Source organism: Electrona antarctica (genome assembly GCF_951216825.1).
Source record: "Electrona antarctica genome assembly, contig: scaffold_483, whole genome shotgun sequence".
Classification (NCBI taxonomy): domain Eukaryota; kingdom Metazoa; phylum Chordata; class Actinopteri; order Myctophiformes; family Myctophidae; genus Electrona; species Electrona antarctica.
This window is the reverse complement of record NW_027638020.1, coordinates 42,643-67,178: the sequence shown is the minus strand read 5'-3', so window position 1 is coordinate 67,178 and position 24,536 is coordinate 42,643. Positions and strand designations below refer to the sequence as shown.

At 45.8% G+C, this 24,536-nt stretch overlaps 1 protein-coding gene across 1 annotated transcript in view; it reads right to left on the bottom strand.

The window, feature by feature from the left end:
• Positions 1-6,670: 6,670 nt before the first annotated feature.
• Positions 6,671-24,536, bottom strand: part of LOC306918456 (neurexin-3a-like) — a gene marked incomplete at its 3' end in the record, with an annotated part of 42,278 nt that continues 24,412 nt past the window's right edge. Inside the window, exons 4-6 of the mRNA XM_079531358.1 lie at positions 21,548-21,574; positions 17,468-17,547; positions 6,671-6,754 (exon numbers count right to left, since the gene is read on the bottom strand). Coding sequence (XP_079387484.1) covers positions 6,671-6,754; positions 17,468-17,547; positions 21,548-21,574 — 191 coding nt within the window. The remainder of the gene's footprint in view (positions 6,755-17,467; positions 17,548-21,547; positions 21,575-24,536) is intronic.

Below are 24,536 nucleotides of genomic sequence, written 5' to 3'. Positions count from 1 at the left end.
GACACATCTGGGCTGTATTCTGGACTACAAGCTGACAGGTGGAAGGAGAGCTGACACATCTGGGCTGTATTCTGGACTACAAGCTGACAGGTGGAAGAATGGCCACAAAGGTGATCAAAAAAGCAAAAGACAAAAAGAACAAGATGTCTGGGCAGAATGTCCTCGTTTGTCAACAAAGATGCTCTAGAGTTCTAATTCAGCCCTTTAGGTGACTATGACAAGACTCTAGAGTTCTAATTCAGCCCTATACGGTGACTATGACAAGACGCTAGAGTTCTAATTCAGCCCTATACGGTGACTATGACAAGACTCTAGAGTTCTAATTCAGCCCTTTACGGTGACTATGACAAGACTCTAGAGTTCTAATTCAGCCCTATACGGTGACTATGACAAGACTCTAGAGTTCTAATTCAGCCATACGGTGACTATGACAAGACTCTAGAGTTCTAATTCAGCCCTATACGGTGACTATGACAAGACTCTAGAGTTCTAATTCAGCCCTTTACGGTGACTATGACAAGACTCTAGAGTTCTAATTCAGCCCTATACGGTGACTATGACAAGACTCTAGAGTTCTAATTCAGCCCTTTATGGTGACTATGACAAGACTCTAGAGTTCTAATTCAGCCCTATACGGTGACTATGACAAGACTCTAGAGTTCTAATTCAGCCCTATACGGTGACTATGACAAGACTCTAGAGTTCTAATTCAGCCCTTTACGGTGACTATGACAAGACTCTAGAGTTCTAATTCAGCCCTATACGGTGACTATGACAAGACTCTAGAGTTCTAATTCAGCCCTATACGGTGACTATGACAAGACTCTAGAGTTCTAATTCAGCCCTTTACGGTGACTATGACAAGACTCTAGAGTTCTAATTCAGCCCTATAGGGTGACTATGACAAGACTCTAGAGTTCTAATTCAGCCCTATACGGTGACTATGAAAAGACTCTAGAGTTCTAATTCAGCCCTTTACGGTGACTATGAAAAGACTCTAGAGTTCTAATTCAGCCCTTTATGGTGACTATGAAAAGACTCTAGAGTTCTAATTCAGCCCTATACGGTGACTATGACAAGACTCTAGAGTTCTAATTCAGCCCTTTATGGTGACTATGAAAAGACTCTAGAGTTCTAATTCAGCCCTTTATGGTGACTATGAAAAGACTCTAGAGTTCTAATTCAGCCCTTTATGGTGACTATGAAAAGACTCTAGAGTTCTAATTCAGCCCTTTATGGTGACTATGACAAGACTCTAGAGTGCTAATTCAGCCCTTTATGGTGACTATGACAAGACTCTAGAGTTCTAATTCAGCCCTTTATGGTGACTATGAAAAGACTCTAGAGTTCTAATTCAGCCCTTAACGGTGACTATGACAAGACTCTAGAGTTCTAATTTAGCCCTTAACGGTGACTATGACAAGACTCTAGAGTTCTAATTCAGCCCTTTATGGTGACTATGACAAGACTCTAGAGTTCTAATTCAGCCCTATACGGTGACTATGACAAGACTCTAGAGTTCTAATTCAGCCATACGGTGACTATGACAAGACTCTAGAGTTCTAATTCAGCCCTTTACGGTGACTATGACAAGACTCTAGAGTTCTAATTCAGCCCTTTACGGTGACTATGACAAGACTCTAGAGTTCTAATTCAGCCCTTTATGGTGACTATGACAAGACTCTAGAGTTCTAATTCAGCCCTATACGGTGACTATGACAAGACTCTAGAGTTCTAATTCAGCCCTTTACGGTGACTATGACAAGACTCTAGAGTTCTAATTCAGCCCTTTACGGTGACTATGACAAGACTCTAGAGTTCTAATTCAGCCCTTTAGGTGACTATGAAAAGACTCTAGAGTTCTAATTCAGCCCTTTATGGTGACTATGACAAGACTCTAGAGTTCTAATTCAGCCCTTTATGGTGACTATGATAAGACTCTAGAGTTGTAATTCAGCCCATTACGGTGACTATGACAAGACTCTAGAGTTCTAATTCAGCCCTTTACGGTGACTATGACAAGACTCTAGAGTTCTAATTCAGCCCTATACGGTGACTATGACAAGACTCTAGAGTTCTAATTCAGCCCTTTACGGTGACTATGACAAGACTCTAGAGTTCTAATTCAGCCCTTTACGGTGACTATGACAAGACTCTAGAGTTCTAATTCAGCCCTATACGGTGACTATGACAAGACCCTAGAGTTCTAATTCAGCCCTTTACGGTGACTATGACAAGACTCTAGAGTTCTAATTCAGCCCTTTATGGTGACTATGACAAGACTCTAGAGTTCTAATTCAGCCCTTTACGGTGACTATGACAAGACTCTAGAGTTCTAATTCAGCCCTTTACGGTGACTATGACAAGACTCTAGAGTTCTAATTCAGCCCTTTATGGTGACTATGACAAGACTCTAGAGTTCTAATTCAGCCCTATACGGTGACTATGACAAGACTCTAGAGTTCTAATTCAGCCCTTTACGGTGACTATGACAAGACTCTAGAGTTCTAATTCAGCCCTTTACGGTGACTATGACAAGACTCTAGAGTTCTAATTCAGCCCTTTAGGTGACTATGAAAAGACTCTAGAGTTCTAATTCAGCCCTTTATGGTGACTATGACAAGACTCTAGAGTTCTAATTCAGCCCTTTATGGTGACTATGATAAGACTCTAGAGTTGTAATTCAGCCCATTACGGTGACTATGACAAGACTCTAGAGTTCTAATTCAGCCCTTTACGGTGACTATGACAAGACTCTAGAGTTCTAATTCAGCCCTATACGGTGACTATGACAAGACTCTAGAGTTCTAATTCAGCCCTTTACGGTGACTATGACAAGACTCTAGAGTTCTAATTCAGCCCTTTACGGTGACTATGACAAGACTCTAGAGTTCTAATTCAGCCCTATACGGTGACTATGACAAGACTCTAGAGTTCTAATTCAGCCCTTTACGGTGACTATGACAAGACTCTAGAGTTCTAATTCAGCCCTTTATGGTGACTATGACAAGACTCTAGAGTTCTAATTCAGCCCTTTATGGTGACTATGACAAGACTCTAGAGTTCTAATTCAGCCCTTTATGGTGACTATGACAAGACTCTAGAGTTCTAATTCAGCCCTTTATGGTGACTATGACAAGACTCTAGAGTTCTAATTCAGCCCTTTATGGTGACTATGAAAAGACTCTAGAGTTCTAATTCAGCCCTTTACGGTGACTATGACAAGACTCTAGAGTTCTAATTCAGCCCTTTATGGTGACTATGACAAGACTCTAGAGTTCTAATTCAGCCATTTAGGTGACTATGAAAAGACTCTAGAGTTCTAATTCAGCCCTATACGGTGACTATGACAAGACTCTAGAGTTCTAATTCAGCCCTTTATGGTGACTATGACAAGACTCTAGAGTTCTAATTCAGCTCTTTATGGTGACTATGACAAGACTCTAGAGTTCTAATTCAGCCCTATACGGTGACTATGACAAGACTCTAGAGTTCTAATTCAGCCCTTTACGGTGACTATGACCAGACTCTAGAGTTCTAATTCAGCCCTTTATGGTGACTATGACAAGACTCTAGAGTTCTAATTCAGCCCTTTGGGTGACTATGAAAATACTCTAGAGTTCTAATTCAGCCCTTTATGGTGACTATGACAAGACTCTAGAGTTCTAATTCAGCTCTTTATGGTGACTATGACCAGACTCTAGAGTTCTAATTCAGCCCTTTATGGTGACTATGACAAGACTCTAGAGTTCTAATTCAGCCCTTTGGGTGACTATGAAAAGACTCTAGAGTTCTAATTCAGCCCTTTATGGTGACTATGACAAGACTCTAGAGTTCTAATTCAGCCCTTTATGGTGACTATGACAAGACTCTAGAGTTCTAATTCAGCCCTTTATGGTGACTATGAAAATACTCTAGAGTTCTAATTCAGCCCTTTACGGTGACTATGACAAGACTCTAGAGTTCTAATTCAGCCCTTTATGGTGACTATGACAAGACTCTAGAGTTCTAATTCAGCCATTTAGGTGACTATGAAAAGACTCTAGAGTTCTAATTCAGCCCTATACGGTGACTATGACAAGACTCTAGAGTTCTAATTCAGCCCTTTATGGTGACTATGACAAGACTCTAGAGTTCTAATTCAGCTCTTTATGGTGACTATGACAAGACTCTAGAGTTCTAATTCAGCCCTATACGGTGACTATGACAAGACTCTAGAGTTCTAATTCAGCCCTTTACGGTGACTATGACAAGACTCTAGAGTTCTAATTCAGCCCTTTATGGTGACTATGACAAGACTCTAGAGTTCTAATTCAGCCCTTTGGGTGACTATGAAAAGACTCTAGAGTTCTAATTCAGCCCTTTATGGTGACTATGACAAGACTCTAGAGTTCTAATTCAGCCCTTTATGGTGACTATGACAAGACTCTAGAGTTCTAATTCAGCCCTTTATGGTGACTATGACAAGACTCTAGAGTTCTAATTCAGCCCTTTATGGTGACTATGACAAGACTCTAGAGTTCTAATTCAGCCCTTTACGGTGACTATGACAAAACTCTAGAGTTCTAATTCAGCCCTTTATGGTGACTATGACAAGACTCTAGAGTTCTAATTCAGCCCTTTATGGTGACTATGAAAAGACTCTAGAGTTCTAATTCAGCCCTTTACGGTGACTATGACAAGACTCTGGAGTTCTAATTCAGCCCTTTATGGTGACTATGACAAGACTCTAGAGTTCTAATTCAGCCATTTAGGTGACTATGAAAAGACTCTAGAGTTCTAATTCAGCCCTTTATGGTGACTATGACAAGACTCTAGAGTTCTAATTCAGCCCTTTATGGTGACTATGACAAGACTCTAGAGTTCTAATTCAGCCCTTTATGGTGACTATGACAAGACTCTAGAGTTCTAATTCAGCCCTTTACGGTGACTATGACAAGACTCTAGAGTTCTAATTCAGCCCTTTACGGTGACTATGACAAGACTCTAGAGTTCTAATTCAGCCCTTTATGGTGACTATGACAAGACTCTAGAGTTCTAATTCAGCCCTTTGGGTGACTATGAAAAGACTCTAGAGTTCTAATTCAGCCCTTTATGGTGACTATGACAAGACTCTAGAGTTCTAATTCAGCCCTTTATGGTGACTATGACAAGACTCTAGAGTTCTAATTCAGCCCTTTATGGTGACTATGAAAAGACTCTAGAGTTCTAATTCAGCCCTTTACGGTGACTATGACAAGACTCTAGAGTTCTAATTCAGCCCTTTATGGTGACTATGACAAGACTCTAGAGTTCTAATTCAGCCATTTAGGTGACTATGAAAAGACTCTAGAGTTCTAATTCAGCCCTTTATGGTGACTATGACAAGACTCTAGAGTTCTAATTCAGCCCTTTATGGTGACTATGACAAGACTCTAGAGTTCTAATTCAGCCCTTTATGGTGACTATGACAAGACTCTAGAGTTCTAATTCAGCCCTATACGGTGACTATGACAAGACTCTAGAGTTCTAATTCAGCCCTTTATGGTGACTATGACAAGACTCTAGAGTTCTAATTCAGCCCTTTACGGTGACTATGACAAGACTCTAGAGTTCTAATTCAGCCCTTTACGGTGACTATGACAAGACTCTAGAGTTCTAATTCAGCCCTTTATGGTGACTATGACAAGACTCTAGAGTTCTAATTCAGCCCTTTATGGTGACTATGACAAGACTCTAGAGTTCTAATTCAGCCCTTTACGGTGACTATGATAAGACTCTAGAGTTCTAATTCAGCCCTTTACGGTGACTATGACAAGACTCTAGAGTTCTAATTCAGCCCTATACGGTGACTATGACAAGACTCTAGAGTTCTAATTCAGCCCTTTACGGTGACTATGACAAGACTCTAGAGTTCTAATTCAGCCCTTTATGGTGACTATGACAAGACTATAGAGTTCTAATTCAGCCCTTTACGGTGACTATGACAAGACTCTAGAGTTCTAATTCAGCCCTTTATGGTGACTATGACAAGACTCTAGAGTTCTAATTCAGCCCTTTATGGTGACTATGATAAGACTCTAGAGTTCTAATTCAGCCCTATACGTTGACTATGACAAGACTCTAGAGTTCTACTTCAGCCCTATACGGTGACTATGATAAGACTCTAGAGTTCTAATTCAGCCCTTTACGGTGACTATGACAAGACTCTAGAGTTCTAATTCAGCCCCCCCCCCCCCCCCCCCCCCACAGAAGCAAAGATTTGAGGTAAAAACGTTTGCTCTGAAAGAATATATATATATTCAAAGATTTGCACTACATTTTCACGATTTTAGCAGACCTACAAGCTCATAGCGTGCCACTCGGTGTCGCGCTATGAGCTTGTAGATCAATAGCTAAAGTATAACATAATGCTTTAAAACACCAAAAGGGGTTAATGTAAAGTGTCTGACTGTACTACTGTTTACATTTCTGCCAATAAAGTTTTCTATCAATCGATACTGCACATACGCGTGCGCACGTTGCACGCGCACACACACGCGCGCGCGCACGCGCACACGCACACGCACGCGCACGCACACACACACACACACACACACACACACACACACACACACACACACACACACACACACACACACGCACACAGTGTACGCTCGGCACTTAGATAACACTAATTAAGACGGAAAGGTCACCCTGATGACATCACATCCTGTGGGAGCAGGAAGTAAACATCAGGCGTGAACACAGCGTCAAGGTCAACGCCGTGTCGTGGCTGAAGGTCGGGAGAGACGTTTAAGGAGAGACGTTTAAGGAGAGACGTTTAAGGAGAGACGTTTGAGGAGAGACGTTTAAGGAGAGACGTTTAAGGAGAGACGTTTAAGGAGAGACGTTTAAGGAGAGACGTTTAAGGAGAGACGTTTAAGGAGAGACGTTTAAGGAGAGACGTTTAAGGAGAGACGTTTAAGGAGAGACGTTTAAGGAGAGACGTTTAAGGAGAGACGTTTGAGGAGAGACGTTTAAGGAGAGACGTTTAAGGAGAGAAAGGGGTTGCGGCTGAAAGGGGGCGGGACTGAAAGGGGGTGCGGCTGAAAGGGTGCGGGACTGAAAGGGGGTGCGGCTGAAAGGGGGCGGGACTGAAAGGGGGTGCGGCTGAAAGTGGGCGGGACTGAAAGGGGGTGCGGCTGAAAGGGGGCGGGACTGAAAGGGGGTGCGGCTGAAAGGGGGTGCGGCTGAAAGGGGGCGGGACTAAAAGGGGTGCGGCTGAAAGGGGGCGGGACTGAAAGGGGGTGCGGCTGAAAGGGGGCGGGACAGCGGCGCTCTATTGGGAGGTATTCTTAACATGTACAGATTTGGGGTTTCCTACACGCACGCACACAAACACGCAAGCACGCACACACGCACAGACACACAGACACACAGCTGATCAGTGTGTGATTAGTGATGTCTCCTCAAGGTTAGAGAGAAGACAATCACAGCTGATTGGCTCGTTAGCCTCTCATTAGCATAATGCTGCCGCAACCCATTAACCAGCCAATCAGATCTTATACACTCCCAGAGGAGCAAGCATCGACCCACACACACACACACACACACACACACACACACACACACACACACACACACACACACACACACACACACACACACACACACACACACACACACACACACACACACACACACACACACACACACACACACACACACACACACACACACACACACACACACACACACACACACACGTCTGTCTGTCTGTCTAGCATCAAATGCTGGATGAGTGAGAACTTTCTCAAGCTAAATGAGGATAAGACAGAAGTTCTCATAATCGGTTCTAGTGAGCAGAAATAATCAATAATAAGCAGACTTGGCAACCTGACTGTAGAAAGTAACAGTACAGTAAAGAACTTGGGGGTCATTATTGATTCTGAATTGAATTTTAATTCACACATTAATCATGTTACCAAGATTGCTTTTTTTCACCTTAGAAATATTGCACGAATCAGAGCCTATTTGTCATTGGACGATGCAAAAACGCTAATCCACGCCTTTGTTTTTTCTCGGCTTGATTACTGCAATGCACTTTTTTCTGGACTGCCTAAGAAAACAACTGACAGATTACAACTTGTCCAAAATGCAGCAGCCAGAGTTTTAACTAGACCTAAGATGAGAGAACATATTACTCCAGTTTTAGCTTCACTGCACTGGCTTCTGGTTGTTTTTAGGATTGATTTTAAAATGATTGTACTTGTTTATAAAGCTCTCAATGGTCTCGCACCTTCCTACCTACATGACTGCCTGCCTAAATATGTCCCAAACCTTCCTACCTACATGACTGTCTGTCTAAATATGTCCCAAACCTTCCTACCTACATGACTGCCTGCCTAAATATGTCCCAAACCTTCCTACCTACATGACTGCCTGCCTAAATATGTCCCAAACCTTCCTACCTACATGACTGTCAGTCTAAATATGTCCCAAACCTCCCTACCTACATGACTGCCTGCCTAAATATGTCCCAAACCTTCCTACCTACATGACTGCCTGCCTAAATATGTCCCAAACCTTCCTACCTACATGACTGCCTGCCTAAATATGTCCCAAACCTTCCTACCTACATGACTGCCTGCCTAAATATGTCCCAAAACTTCCTACCTACATGACTGCCTGCCTAAATATGTCCCAAACCTTCCTACCTACTGTACATGACTGCCTACCTAAATATGTCCCAAACTGTCCTACCTACATGACTGCCTGCCTAAATATGTCCCAAACATTCCTACCTACATGACTGCCTGCCTAAATATGTCCCAAACCTTCCTACCTACATGACTGCCTGCCTAAATATGTCCCAAACCTTCCTACCTACATGACTGCCTGCCTAAATATGTCCCAAACATTCCTACCTACATGACTGCCTGCCTAAATATGTCCCAAACATTCCTACCTACATGACTGCCTGCCTAAATATGTCCCAAACCTTCCTACCTACATGACTGCCTGCCTAAATATGTCCCAAACATTCCTACCTACATGACTGCCTGCCTAAATATGTCCCAAACCTTCCTACCTACATGACTGCCTGCCTAAATATGTCCCAAACATTCCTACCTACATGACTGCCTGCCTAAATATGTCCCAAACCTTCCTACCTACATGACTGCCTGCCTAAATATGTCCCAAACCTTCCTACCTACATGACTGCCTGCTTAAATATGTCCCAAACCTTCCTACCTACATGACTGCCTGCCTAAATATGTCCCAAACCTTCCTACCTACATGACTGCCTGCCTAAATATGTCCCAAACCCCCCCCTAAGGTCTTCCACTGCTGGCCTGCTCGCTTTGCCTAAAAAAATGGCAACAAAAAAATGCGGGGAAGCAGCTTTTTAATTCTACGTGGCCGACGGCGTGGAACAAACTCCCACTGTACCTTCGACAGGCAGCCTCTGTAGACATTTTTAAAGCGCAGCTCAAGACCCACTTCTACACTCTTGCTTTTAATTGATCTTTTAATTTTTTGTTATTCATGTCCTCACTGTATTGCATTACTGCTCTTGTTTTTTAATGTCTATGCCTTGCTTTTATTTTTATTTTTTTTCTCCATTGCTCTGTAAAGCACTTTGAGCTGCATTTCATGTCATGAAAGGTGCTATACAAATAAAGTTGTATTATTATCGTCTCCACCAGGCCGAAGGAATGGGGAGAGAGTATGTTTTGCACTCCGTCCGTGTGTCCGTCCGTCCGTCCGTCCGTCCGTCCATCCTTCTGTCCGTCTGTTATCAGCTAATCTCCGGCACCGTTGGCCCGATCCATGCCAAACTATGCACACACACTCCCTGGATGCCAACGACGAACCTCTGCCCTAAATATTCCTCAACGGCCTGTTATAGCGCCACCATGAGGCCGATTTAGGCAAAACACATTTCTGTAGATAACTCGTACACATTGTATCCATACATCACACAATTCGGTATACACTATCTCCATGTGATCAACACAGATCTGCACAATTTCCCATCTTCCATCCTGATTGGCTAAGATTGGCTTCGAAAGCTATATATGCGCACTCCCTAGAGGCCATGGAAAAACATTGTCCCTGCATCCCTCCACATCTGCCAGTTATAGCGCCACCATGAGGCTGATTTCTGCAAAACACATTGCTTATGTTAGTTGCACAGATTTCATCCAAATCTCACGCAAATCGGTACACATGATCTCTGTAGTCATGTAGTCAAGACGAGTCTGTTGGATTTCTCAGATTCTACACAGATTGGCTAACATTGCCTTCCAAAGTTTTCAGGAGTGGCCCGTTTCGTTCAAAATGCTGCACACGTCCTGCTCATCCAGAATTCTATCCTCAGAGATGATATGAGTGATCTGGCTCTGCATTTCCTCAACAAAATGAAGAAAATTGTTGCAAAAAAAAAAAAACATGTTTATATTACTCCTAAACATTTTGCCAAAAATCTCACACAGTCCTATCCTCCTGGTGGAGACCTGTGCCCAGAAGGGCACTTTTTCTAGTTATTATTATTATTATTATTATTGTATTACTACACTTGTGGCTTGTGGGTACATCAACATACCAAGGGGGAGATATGTTTTAGGTGACAAACTACAACATGACATCACTCACTGCGGTGTAGTTTTATAGTTATAAAACTACATGATATCACTCACTGCATTGCAGTCAGAACTACAGACTCACTCCCAATCTAAACTATGGAATGGACTTCCCATTACAGTCAGAACTACAGACTCACTCCCAATCTAAACTAGGGAATGGACTTCCCATTACAGTCAGAACTACAGACTCCATCTTAGCCCGTAGCCCCTCCCCTAGCCCGTAGCCCCTCCCCTAGCCCGTAGCCCCTCCCCTAGCCTCGACGACCTTACAGGCGAATGCAAAGACTCAACTTATGGAACTGAGATAACATTGTATGTAGACAGACTATATAGTGTATACGTATAGTTTCATTATATAGATATTCTACTGTAGCTTACGTATGATTCATGATGACTATTTATATAATGTGACGTATTATATATTACATATTGTACATGTATCACCATGTGGTGTTAACAGTCAACACCGTTCAGCTGATTATCATCTAAATGTGGAGTAAGAATGGACAGACAGACAGACAGACAGACAGACAGACAGACAGACAGACAGACAGACAGTCCTCGTCTGTGTTAGTCACCCCCCACGCCCCCCACGCACGCACGCAGGCACGCACACACACACTCCACCTGGCATCTCTTGGCTCTCTGCCACCCACCCCCCCCCCCCCCACCCCCTGGCATCATCATGGCCCTCCCAGCCCCCCCCCCCCCCCCCCCCCCCCCCCCCATCCGCTGTTCAATCAAGCACAGAAGTGACAACTGTCCAACCGTCTACCCCCTTCCACTACACCCCCCCCCCCCCCCATATCTGTGTGTCTGCTGGTCAACAAACCCCCCCCCCCCCCCCCCCCCACGTGTCTGGTGGCGGTCATCTCTCTGATATACTTTACCAGACCCTCCAGAACAACACAGGCTACAATCCTTGTTGGCCCTTAACTTATCTTAACTAACTCAGGACTCATTGTCCTGACCCTAACCCTTAACTTAACTAACTCAGGACTCATTCTCCTGTGGTGTCATTCATGTCCAATGTCATGTTTTTATGTTCTGTGTGGACTGTGTGAGTGTGGAACTATAGTGGTCCTCTGGAGTGAGTGTGGAACTATAGCGGTCCTCTGGAGTGAGTGTGGAACTATAGTGGTCCTCTGGAGTGAGTGTGGAACTATAGTGGCCCTCTGCAGTGAGTGTGGAACTATAGTGGTCCTCTGGAGTGAGTGTGGAACTATAGCGGCCCTCTGGAGTGAGTGTGGAACTATAGCGGCCCTCTGGAGTGAGTGTGGAACTATAGTGGACCTCTGGAGTGAGTGTGGAACTATAGTGGCCCTCTGGAGTGAGTGTGGAACTATAGTGGCCCTCTGGAGTGAGTGTGGAACTATAGTGGTCCTCTGGAGTGAGTGTGGAACTATAGTGGCCCTCTGGAGTGAGTGTGGAACTATAGTGGCCCTCTGGAGTGAGTGTGGAACTATAGTGGCCCTCTGGAGTGAGTGTGGAACTATAGTGGCCCTCTGGAGTGAGTGTGGAACTATAGCGGTCCTCTGGAGTGAGTGTGGAACTATAGCGGCCCTCTGGAGTGAGTGTGGAACTATAGCGGCCCTCTGGAGTGAGTGTGGAACTATAGCGGCCCTCTGGAGTGAGTGTGGAACTATAGCGGCCCTCTGGAGTGAGTGTGGAACTATAGTGGCCCTCTGGAGTGAGTGTGGAACTATAGTGGCCCTCTGGAGTGAGTGTGGAACTATAGTGGCCCTCTGGAGTGAGTGTGGAACTATAGTGGCCCTCTGGAGTGAGTGTGGAACTATAGTGGCCCTCTGGAGTGAGTGTGGAACTATAGTGGCCCTCTGGAGTGAGTGTGTAACTATAGTGGCCCTCTGGAGTGAGTGTGGAACTATAGTGGCCCTCTGGAGTGAGTGTGGAACTATAGCGGCCCTCTGGAGTGAGTGTGGAACTATAGTGGCCCTCTGGAGTGAGTGTGGAACTATAGTGGTCCTCTGGAGTGAGTGTGGAACTATAGTGGTCCTCTGGAGTGAGTGTGGAACTATAGTGGCCCTCTCCATCTTCAAAGTTGCCCATCCCTGATTCCAACAGTGTCCTGTGTAGGAGATTTGTTCATTTAAAAAAATAAAACATGCTATTTACATCCATGTTGGCGTGTGACAACATGCATTAATGAGTTTAACAAAGGGAACGAGAGAGAGAGAGAGAGAGAGACGGTTGAATACGATTGAAAGGTTGTCTTTCAACTCTTACTCACAGAAGAAAAGCTGTTGCTTTTCAACGACATTATGATGTCATAATGAGACATTATGAGACATTATGATGTCATAATGTCATTATGAGACATTATGATGTCATAATGAGACATTATGATGTCATAATGAGACATTATGATGTCATAATGTCATTATGAGCCCAAATAAACAGGACAAAAGGCTGCGTGCGTAAATATGGTATACGTCTGTCGTTCTGTCTGTCTGTCTGTCTGTCTGTCTGAACTACACAGTAAGTAAATAAATAAATAGTACAGAAGCTACTAAATTAAAACTAATTATGTTCTACAGTAGCTTTATGGAGCTTCAAATTATACCAAATAAGAGAAATGCAAATGTTGTGACTGAAGTCCACAAAGAGGGTCTTAACCACGAACACCTGGTCTCAGAGACCCATAACCACCGCTATGCATGATGGGTAACATGTACCATCTCTGACTGAGATACACCCACCGCTATGCATGATGGGAAACATGTACCATCTCTGACTGAGACACCGCTATGCATGATGGGAAACATGTACCATCTCTGACTGAGATACACTCACCGCTATGCATGATGGGAAACATGTACCATCTCTGACTGAGATACACCCACCGCTATGCATGATGGGAAACATGTACCATCTCTGACTGAGATACACTCACCGCTATGCATGATGGGAAACATGTACCATCTCTGACTGAGATACACCCACCGCTATGCATGATGGGAAACATGTACCATCTCTGACTGAGATACACCCACCGCTATGCATGATGGGAAACATGTACCATCTCTGACTGAGATACACCCACCGCTATTTACAATTTACAATTTAGGCATTTAGCAGACGCTCTTAATCCAGAGCGACTTACATTAAGCAAGAACAAAAAGCATGGGAATACATCACATATGTAAAATGCATTTATCGCGAAACATGCGTAAGCTAAGAACGTGACTAGAACATATCTATATAATGACACTATACATATAAACTATAACTAGAACATATCTATATAATGACACTATACATATAAACTATACATATATGCTATACTATGCTGTACATATATAGTGCTATGACTACATACAATGCACTTATTGTGCTGTCTACATGACATGCTATAAGTCTGTTTCAAATGCTATATAAGTCTAAAAAGTGCTATCTAAGGGGGTAGGGTAAGTGCTATGGGCCATGATGGAGTCTGAAAAGGTGGGTTTTCAGACTACGGCGGAAGATCGGGAGTGATGCTGCAGTTCTGATTGCAACGGGAAGTGCATTCCACAGTTTTGGGGCCAGAAGGGAGAAGAGTTTGGGATGTGTGGAGCGTTGTCCCGGCGTTTTTAGTGAGGGTACTTCCAGCTTCCCTGCGTTGGCTGATCTGAGTGCGCGGGAGGGTTTGTAGGGTTCAATCATGCTGGCAAGATATGGGGGAGCCATACCTTTGGTTGCTTTAAATGCCAACATCAGAGTTTTGTATTCTGTGCGGGCAGCGACCGGGAGCCAGTGCAGGGAGCGGAGCAGGGGGGAGACATGTGAGAATTTTGGCTGGTTGAAGACCACGCGAGCTGCGGCATTTTGGATCAGTTGGAGAGGCTTCAGTGCTATGCATGATGGGTGTGTGTGTGCGTCTGTTAAGGTGCCAAATTCTGCACACAATCCCTGGATGCCAACGATGAACCTCTGCCCCACATTTTCCAGAACGGCCTGTTATAGCGCCATCAGGAGGCCGACTTTTGAAAAACACATTTTTTTATATTACTCCAGATTCTGTCCAAAAATCCTGCAAATCGTTACACAGTATCTCTATAGTCATGTGTTCAAGACGGATCTGTCCCATATTTCATATTCCATCCTAATTGGCTAACATTGGCTTTCAAAGTTTGCAGGATTGGCCCGTTTTGAACACAAAGCCTCAAATCATGAACGCAGCGTGCAATTTACGTGAAATCTTTCACAGCCTTTCCTACTAGGCTGAGGAATATATCCCACCCTTTTCACATTGGCCTATTATAGCGCCACCAGGAGGCCACAACCTGACCTGCCCTGGTGGAGACCTGTGCCCGAGGGGCACTTTATCAAATTCTTGCTGCTTTCACATGACAGGAAAAAACTAAAAACTAAAATAAATCCACAATGACAGGCCAAATAAAAACATTGCTTTGTTTGTTTTAACTTGTGAAGCTCTTTGTTCGACTACAGACGTTTAAAAACAAAGTGCAATACGAATAAAGTTTGATTTGATTCGACTCGATATTCCACGGCGAACATTAGGCGAATTCTACCAAGCAGGATGTTCAGTTAGTTAACGAACGCTCCTTGAGATGTCGTTTTCACAGCGAGGGACGCTAGCAGAGTGAAACCACAGCGAGGGACGCTAGCAGAGTGGAACCACAACGAGGGACTCTAGCAGAGTGGAACCACAACGAGGGACTCTAGCAGAGTGGAACCACAACGAGGGACGCTAGCAGAGTGAAACCACAACGAGGGACGCTAGCAGAGTGGAACCACAACGAGGGACGCTAGCAGAGTGGAACCACAGCGAGGGACGCTAGCAGAGTGGAACCACAGCGAGGGACGCTAGCAGAGTGGAACCACAACGAGGGACGCTAGCAGAGTGGAACCACAACGAGGGACGCTAGCAGAGTGGAACCACAGCGAGGGACGCTAGCAGAGTGGAACCACAGCGAGGGACCCTAGCAGAGTGGAACCACAGCGAGGGAGGCTAGCAGAGTGGAACCACAACGAGGGACGCTAGCAGAGTGGAACCACAACGAGGGACGCTAGCAGAGTGGAACCACAACGAGGGACGCTAGCAGAGTGGAACCACAACGAGGGACGCTAGCAGAGTGAAACCACAACGAGGGACGCTAGCAGAGTGGAACCACAACGAGGGACTCTAGCAGAGTGGAACCACAACGAGGGACGCTAGCAGAGTGGAACCACAACGAGGGACGCTAGCAGAGTGGAACCACAACGAGGGACGCTAGCAGAGTGGAACCACAGCGAGGGACGCTAGCAGAGTGGAACCACAGCGAGGGACGCTAGCAGAGTGGAACCACAACGAGGGACGCTAGCAGAGTGGAACCACAGCGAGGGACGCTAGCAGAGTGGAACCACAACGAGGGACGCTAGCAGAGTGGAACCACAGCGAGGGACGCTAGCAGAGTGGAACCACAACGAGGGACGCTAGCAGAGTGGAACCACAACGAGGGACGCTAGCAGAGTGGAACCACAGCGAGGGACACTAGCAGAGTGGAACCACAACGAGGGACGCTAGCAGAGTGGAACCACAGCGAGGGACGCTAGCAGAGTGGAACCACAACGAGGGACGCTAGCAGAGTGGAACCACAGTGAGGGAGGCTAGCAGAGTGGAACCACAACGAGGGACGCTAGCAGAGTGGAACCACAACGAGGGACACTAGCAGAGTGGAACCACAACGAGGGACGCTAGCAGAGTGGAACCACAGCGAGGGACACTAGCAGAGTGGAACCACAACGAGGGACGCTAGCAGAGTGGAACCACAACGAGGGACGCTAGCAGAGTGGAACCACAACGAGGGACGCTAGCAGAGTGGAACCACAGCGAGGGACGCTAGCAGAGTGGAACCACAGCGAGGGACGCTAGCAGAGTGAAACCACAACGAGGGAGGCTAGCAGAGTGGAACCACAGCGAGGGACGCTAGCAGAGTGGAACCACAGCGAGGGACGCTAGCAGAGTGGAACCACAGCGAGGGACGCTAGCAGAGTGGAACCACAACGAGGGACGCTAGCAGAGTGGAACCACAGCGAGGGACGCTAGCAGAGTGGAACCACAACGAGGGACGCTAGCAGAGTGAAACCACAACGAGGGAGGCTAGCAGAGTGGAACCACAACGAGGGACGCTAGCAGAGTGGAACCACAGCGAGGGACGCTAGCAGAGTGGAACCACAACGAGGGACGCTAGCAGAGTGGAACCACAGCGAGGGACGCTAGCAGAGTGGAACCACAGCGAGGGACGCTAGCAGAGTGGAACCACAACGAGGGACGCTAGCAGAGTGAAACCACAACTGAACCCGAAAACACTCCAGTTTCAACAAAGCAAATCCCTCTATGCGGCTGTGTAGCGCCTTAACACATGCACGCACGCACGCACACACGCACACAAAGCAAATCTCCCTACACACTGCAGTGTTTTACCTCAGCAGTAAACACATACTCGCGTGCGCACACACACGTGCACGCAGCGCTAGTCTTTTCTGCTGCTTCAATTAAGGTTGTCTTAATTACTGGCTTAATCCTCTCACCCTCTGTGAGACCACCATTAGAGAGAGACACACACACACACACACACACACACACACACACACACACACACACACACACACACACACACACACACACACACACACACACACACACACACACACACACACACACACACACACACACACACACACACACACACACACACACACACACACACACACACACACACACACACACACACACACACACACCGCAATTAGATGAGCGAGAACGACACTCGACACAGAACAGTAAACACATTAGACAGACAGACAGACAGACAGACAGACAGACAGACAGACAGACAGACAGACAGACAGACAGAACACTCACAGAGCAAGCGGCGTCGCTCATACTGGCGGAAAGCGAGAGTTTTGGAAAATGCTGTACCTTTGCTCTTAGCTAGGAGAGGAGAGGAGGAGAGGAGACGAGGGAGGGAGGAGACGAGGGGAGGAGACAGGAGCGTCCAATGGGAGGACAGCAGAGAGGAGGAGGAAGGTCCACGGAGAGGAAGAGGAGCGTCCGGCGGGAGGAAGGAGAGAGGACAGGCCGTCAGGACCAGATACATGTACACTATGGATGACCCAATACATGTACACTGTATGACCAAATACATGTACACTGTATGACCAAATACATGTACACTGTATGACCAAATACATGTACACTGTATGACCAAATACATGTACACTATGGATGACCCAATACATGTACACTATGGATGACCCAATACATGTACACTGTATGACCAAATACATGTACACTATGGATGACCCAATACATGTACACTATGGATGACCCAATACATGTACACTGTATGACCAAATACATGTACACTATGGATGACCCAATACATGTACACTGTATGACCAAATACATGTACACTATGGATGACCAAATACATGTACACTATGGATGACCAAATACATGTACACTATGGATGACCAAAAACATGCACACTGTATGACCAAATACATGTACACTGTATGACCAAATACATGTACACTGTATGACCAAATACATGTACACTATGGATGACCAAATACATGTACACTGTATGACCAAATACATGTACACTCTCAGAGTCACAGACCCATAAGGGTCCATTTGGTTCCATTTGTACACTCTGAGTTACAGACCCATAAGGGTCCATTTGGTTCCATCCATTTGTACACTCTCAGAGTTACAGACCCATAAGGGTCCATTTGGTTCCATTTGTACACTCTGAGTTACAGACCCGTAAGGGTCCATTTGGTTCCATGTGTTACACTCTCAGAGTTACAGACCCATAAGGGTCCATTTGGTTCCATGTGTTACACTCTCAGAGTCACAGACCCATAAGGGTCCATTTGGTTCCATGTGTTACACTCTCAGAGTCACAGACCCATAAGGGTCCATTTGGTTCCATTTGTACACTCTCAGAGTCACAGACCCATAAGGGTCCATTTGGTTCCGTTTGTACACTCGCAGAGTTACAGACCCATAAGGGTCCATTTGGTTCCATCTGTACACTCTCAGAGTCACAGACCCATAAGGGTCCATTTGGTTCCATTTGTACACTCTCAGAGTCACAGACCCATAAGGGTCCATTTGGTTCCATTTGTACACTCTCAAAGTTACAGACCCATTTGGTTCCATCTGTACACTCTCAGAGTTACAGACCCATGAGGGTCCATTTGGTTCCATCTGTACACTCTCAGAGTTACAGACCCATAAGGGTCCATTTGGTTCCTTTTCTACACTCTCAGAGTTACAGACCCATAAGGGTTAATTTGGTTCCAAACTATCATTTAGCTGGGGACCCCCTGGAACTCTCTCAAGGACCCCTGGGGGTCCCCAGACCCCACTTTGGGAACCACTGCATTAAAGGACCACTTCACCACTTTTTCAACCTTTCTTCATACCAGCAAGACACCCTGAGCGGGCGAGAGTGAAGCTGAAACAACAGGCACGCCCACAGCCCTCCTATGAGACACAGACTGGTTTCTGAACCGCCCACAGCCCTCCTATGAGACACAGACTGGTTTCTGAACCGCCCACAGCCCTCCTATGAGACAGACTGGTTTCTGAACCACCCACAGCCATCCTATGAGACACAGACTGGTTTCTGAACCGCCCACAGCCCTCCTATGAGACACATACTGGTTTCTGAACCGCCCACAGCCCTCATATGAGACACAGACTGGTTTCTGAACCGCCCACAGCCCTCCTATGAGACACAGACTGGTTTCTGAACCGCCCACAGCCCTCACACACTGGTTTCTGAACTGCCCACAGCCCTCCTATGAGACACAGACTGGTTTCTGAACTGCCCACAGCCCTCCTATGAGACACAGACTGGTTTCTGAACCGTCCACAGCCCTCCTATGAGACACAGACTGGTTTCTGAACCGCCCACAGACGACACAGACTGGTTTCTGAACCGCCCACGGCCCTCCTATGAGACACAGACTGGTTTCTGAAGCGCCCACAGCCCTCACACAGACTGGTTTCTGAACTGCCCACAGCCCTACTATGAGACACAGACTGGTTTCTTAACCGCCCACAGCCCTCCTATGAGACAGACTGGTTTCTGAACCGCCCACAGCCCTCGTTTGAGATACAGACTGGTTTCTGAACCGCCCACAGCCCTCCTATGAGACAGACTGGTTTCTGAACCGCCCACAGCCCTCCTATGAGACACAGACTGGTTTCTGAACCGCCCACAGCCCGACGCAGACTGGTTTCTGAACTGCCCACAGCCCTCCTATGAGACACAGACTGGTTTCTGAACTGCCCACAGCCCTCCTATGAGACACAGACTGGTTTCTGAACCGTCCACATCCCTCCTATGAGACACAGACTGGTTTCTGAACCGACCACAGCCCTCCTATGAGACACAGACTGGTTTCTGAACCGCCCACATACCTCCTGACACAGACTGGTTTCTGAACCGTCCACGGCCCTCCTATGAGACACAGACTGGTTTCTGAACTGCCCACAGCCCTACTATGAGACACAGACTGGTTTCTGAACCGCCCACAGCCCTCCTATGAGACACAGACTGGTTTCTGAACCGCCCACAGCCCTCCTATGAGACACAGCCTGGTTTCTGAACCGCCCACAGCCCTCCTATGAGACAGACTGGTTTCTGAACCACCCACAGCCCTCCTATGAGACACAGACTGGTTTCTGAACTGCCCACAGCCCTCCTATGAGACACAGACTGGTTTCTGAACTGCCCACAGCCCTCCTATGAGACACAGACTGGTTTCTGAACCGCCCACAGCCCTCCTATGAGACAGACTGGTTTCTGAACCGCCCACAGCCCTCCTATGAGAAACAGACTGGTTTCTGAACCGCCCACAGCCTCCTATGAGACACAGCCTGGTTTCTGAACCACCCACAGCCCTCCTATGAGACAGACTGGTTTCTGAACCGCCCACAGCCCTCCTATGAGACACAGACTGGTTTCTGAACTGCCCACAGCCCTCCTATGAGACACAGACTGGTTTCTGAACTGCCCACAGCCCTCCTATGAGACACAGACTGGTTTCTGAACTGCCCACAGCCCTCCTATGAGACAGACTGGTTTCTGAACCGCCCACAGCCCTCCTATGAGACAGTCTGGTTTCTGAACCGCCCACAGCCCTCCTATGAGACAGACTGGTTTCTGAACCGCCCACAGCCCTCCTATGAGACACAGACTGGTTTCTGAACCGCCCACAGCCCTCCTATGAGACAGACTGGTTTCTGAACTGCCCACAGCCCTCCTATGAGACACAGACTGGTTTCTGAACCGCCCACAGCCCTCCTATGAGACAGACTGGTTTCTGAACTGCCCACAGCCCTCCTATGAGACACAGACTGGTTTCTGAACTGCCCACAGCCCTCCTATGAGACAGACTGGTTTCTGAACTGCCCACAGCCCTCCTATGAGACACAGACTGGTTTCTGAACCGCCCACAGCCCTCCTATGAGACAGACTGGTTTCTGAACTGCCCACAGCCCTCCTATGAGACACAGACTGGTTTCTGAACTGCCCACAGCCCTCCTATGAGACACAGACTTAGGGCTTCAAGCTTGTTGCTCTAATGAGGTTGAGAAGTGCTGAAGTAGTCCTTTAGTCTAATAATAATAATAATAATAATACAGTTAATATTCACATATTATTGTATCTAATGTACAGTTAGCGACATGCAGAGCTAACTGTAAACACGCCTTTAATAAACCCAACGTCACACTTAAAGCACCACTTATTAATATTAATATGAAACCATAACTGTTCAAATGTTCCATTTATCACGTATATTAAAACATGCACTTCAATATACTGTACAATACCATGCACCCACCCCCCACCACAATACCACAACATGCAAATGTGGAGAGAGAGAGAGAGAGAGAGAGAGTGAGAGCATACCTTGTTCTGCCATCATGTGTGCCAGGCCTTGATATGAGAGAGAGAGAGAGAGAGAGATAGAGAGAGAGCAATAGAGAGACATAGAGAAACAACACTCAGAAACCATCCAATACTCAGAGTATTGTGACATCATATTTTTCCCGTCAGGAGGGAAAGCATGACATCATCACACAGCGACACAGCAAAGCTTCCCAGCCAATCAGAAAGCTTCGTCAGAAGAAAAAACATAGAAATACACAGCATAGTTTATCTAACCTAAAACCCGGACTGGATTCCGTGGATCCGGAACAGGAAGTTAACATGATTATTTTTGAGGGGTGCTAGCCCCTCCCCTAGCCCCTCCCCTAGCCCCTCCCATAGCCCCTCCCATAGCCCCTCCCATAGCCCCCTACGTATTGTTTACGTACTAAGAGAGCGACTGTGAGAGTATTGTTGCCGTACTATAGAGTGACTGTGAGAGTATTGTTTACGTACTAAGAGAGCGACTGTGAGAGTATTGTTTACGTACTAAGAGAGCGACTGTGAGAGTATTGTTTACGTACTAAGAGAGCGACTGTGAGAGTATTGTTTACGTACTAAGAGAGCGACTGTGAGAGTATTGTTGTCGTACTAAGAGAGCGACTGTGAGAGTATTGTTGTCGTACTATAGAGAGTGACTGTGAGAGTATTGTTTACGTACTAAGAGAGCGACTGTGAGAGTATTGTTTACGTACTAAGAGAGCGACTGTGAGAGTATTGTTGTCGTACTATAGAGAGCGACTGTGAGAGTATTGTTGTCGTACTAAGAGAGCGACTGTGAGAGTATTGTTTACGTACTATAGAGAGTGACTGTGAGAGTATTGTTGTCGTACTATAGAGAGCGACTGTGAGAGTATTGTTGCCGTACTATAGAGAGTGACTGTGAGAGTATTGTTTACGTACTAAGAGAGCGACTGTGAGAGTATTGTTGTCGTACTAAGAGAGCGACTGTGAGAGTATTGTTGTCGTACTAAGAGAGCGACTGTGAGAGTATTGTTTTCGTACTATAGAGAGCGACTGTGAGAGTATTGTTGTCGTACTAAGAGAACGACTGTGAGAGTATTGTTGTCGTACTAAGAGAGCGACTGTGAGAGTATTGTTGTCGTACTAAGAGAGCGACTGTGAGAGTATTGTTGTCGTACTAAGAGAGCGACTGTGAGAGTATTGTTTACGTACTAAGAGAGCGACTGTGAGAGTATTGTTTACGTACTAAGAGAGTGACTGTGAGAGTATTGTTTACGTACTAAGAGAGCGACTGTGAGTGTATTGTTGTCGTACTAAGAGAGTGACTGTGAGAGTATTGTTGTCGTACTAAGAGAGCGACTGTGAGAGTATTGTTGTCGTACTAAGAGAGCGACTGTGAGAGTATTGTTGTCGTACTAAGAGAGCGACTGTGAGAGTATTGTTTACGTACTAAGAGAGCGACTGTGAGAGTATTGTTGTCGTACTAAGAGAGCGACTGTGAGAGTATTGTTGTCGTACTAAGAGAGCGACTGTGAGAGTATTGTTTACGTACTAAGAGAGCGACTGTGAGTGTATTGTTGTCGTACTAAGAGAGTGACTGTGAGAGTATTGTTGTCGTACTAAGAGAGCGACTGTGAGAGTATTGTTTACGTACTAAGAGAGTGACTGTGAGAGTATTGTTTACGTACTAAGAGAGCGACTGTGAGTGTATTGTTGTCGTACTAAGAGAGTGACTGTGAGAGTATTGTTGTCGTACTAAGAGAGCGACTGTGAGAGTATTGTTTACGTACTAAGAGAGTGACTGAGAGTATTGTTGTCGTACTATAGAGAGTGACTGTGAGAGTATTGTTGTCGTACTATAGAGAGTGACTGTGAGAGTATTGTTGTCGTACTAAGAGAGCGACTGTGAGAGTATTGTTTACGTACTAAGAGAGCGACTGTGAGAGTATTGTTGTCGTACTATAGAGAGCGACTGTGAGAGTATTGTTGTCGTACTAAGAGAGCGACTGTGAGAGTAGTGTTGTCGTACTATAGAGAGTGACTGTGAGAGTATTGTTGTCGTACTAAGAGAGCGACTGTGAGAGTATTGTTGTCGTACTATAGAGAGTGACTGTGAGAGTATTGTTGTCGTACTAAGAGAGCGACTGTGAGAGTATTGTTGTCGTACTATAGAGAGTGACTGTGAGAGTATTGTTGTCGTACTATAGAGAGTGACTGTGAGAGTATTGTTGTCGTACTAAGAGAGCGACTGTGAGAGTATTGTTGTCGTACTATAGAGAGTGACTGTGAGAGTATTGTTGTCGTACTATAGAGAGCGACTGTGAGAGTATTGTTTACGTACTAAGAGAGCGACTGTGAGAGTATTGTTGTCGTACTATAGAGAGTGACTGTGAGAGTATTGTTTACGTACTAAGAGAGCGACTGTGAGAGTATTGTTGCCGTACTATAGAGAGCGACTGTGAGAGTATTGTTGCCGTACTATAGAGAGTGACTGTGAGAGTATTGTTGTCGTACTAAGAGAGCGACTGTGAGAGTATTCTTGTCGTACTAGAGAGCGACTGTGAGAGTATTGTTGTCGTACTAGAGAGCGACTGTGAGAGTATTGTTGTCGTACTATAGAGAGCGACTGTGAGAGTATTGTTGTCGTACTAAGAGAGCGACTGTGAGAGTATTGTTGTCGTACTATAGAGAGCGACTGTGAGAGTATTGTTGTCGTACTAAGAGAGCGACTGTGAGAGTATTGTTGTCGTACTAAGAGAGCGACTGTGAGAGTATTGTTGTCGTACTATAGAGAGCGACTGTGAGAGTATTGTTGTCGTACTAAGAGAGCGACTGTGAGAGTATTGTTTACGTACTAAGAGAGCGACTGTGAGAGTATTGTTGTCGTACTAAGAGAGCGACTGTGAGAGTATTGTTTACGTACTAAGAGAGTGACTGTGAGAGTATTGTTGTCGTACTATAGAGAGCGACTGTGAGAGTATTGTTTACGTACTAAGAGAGCGACTGT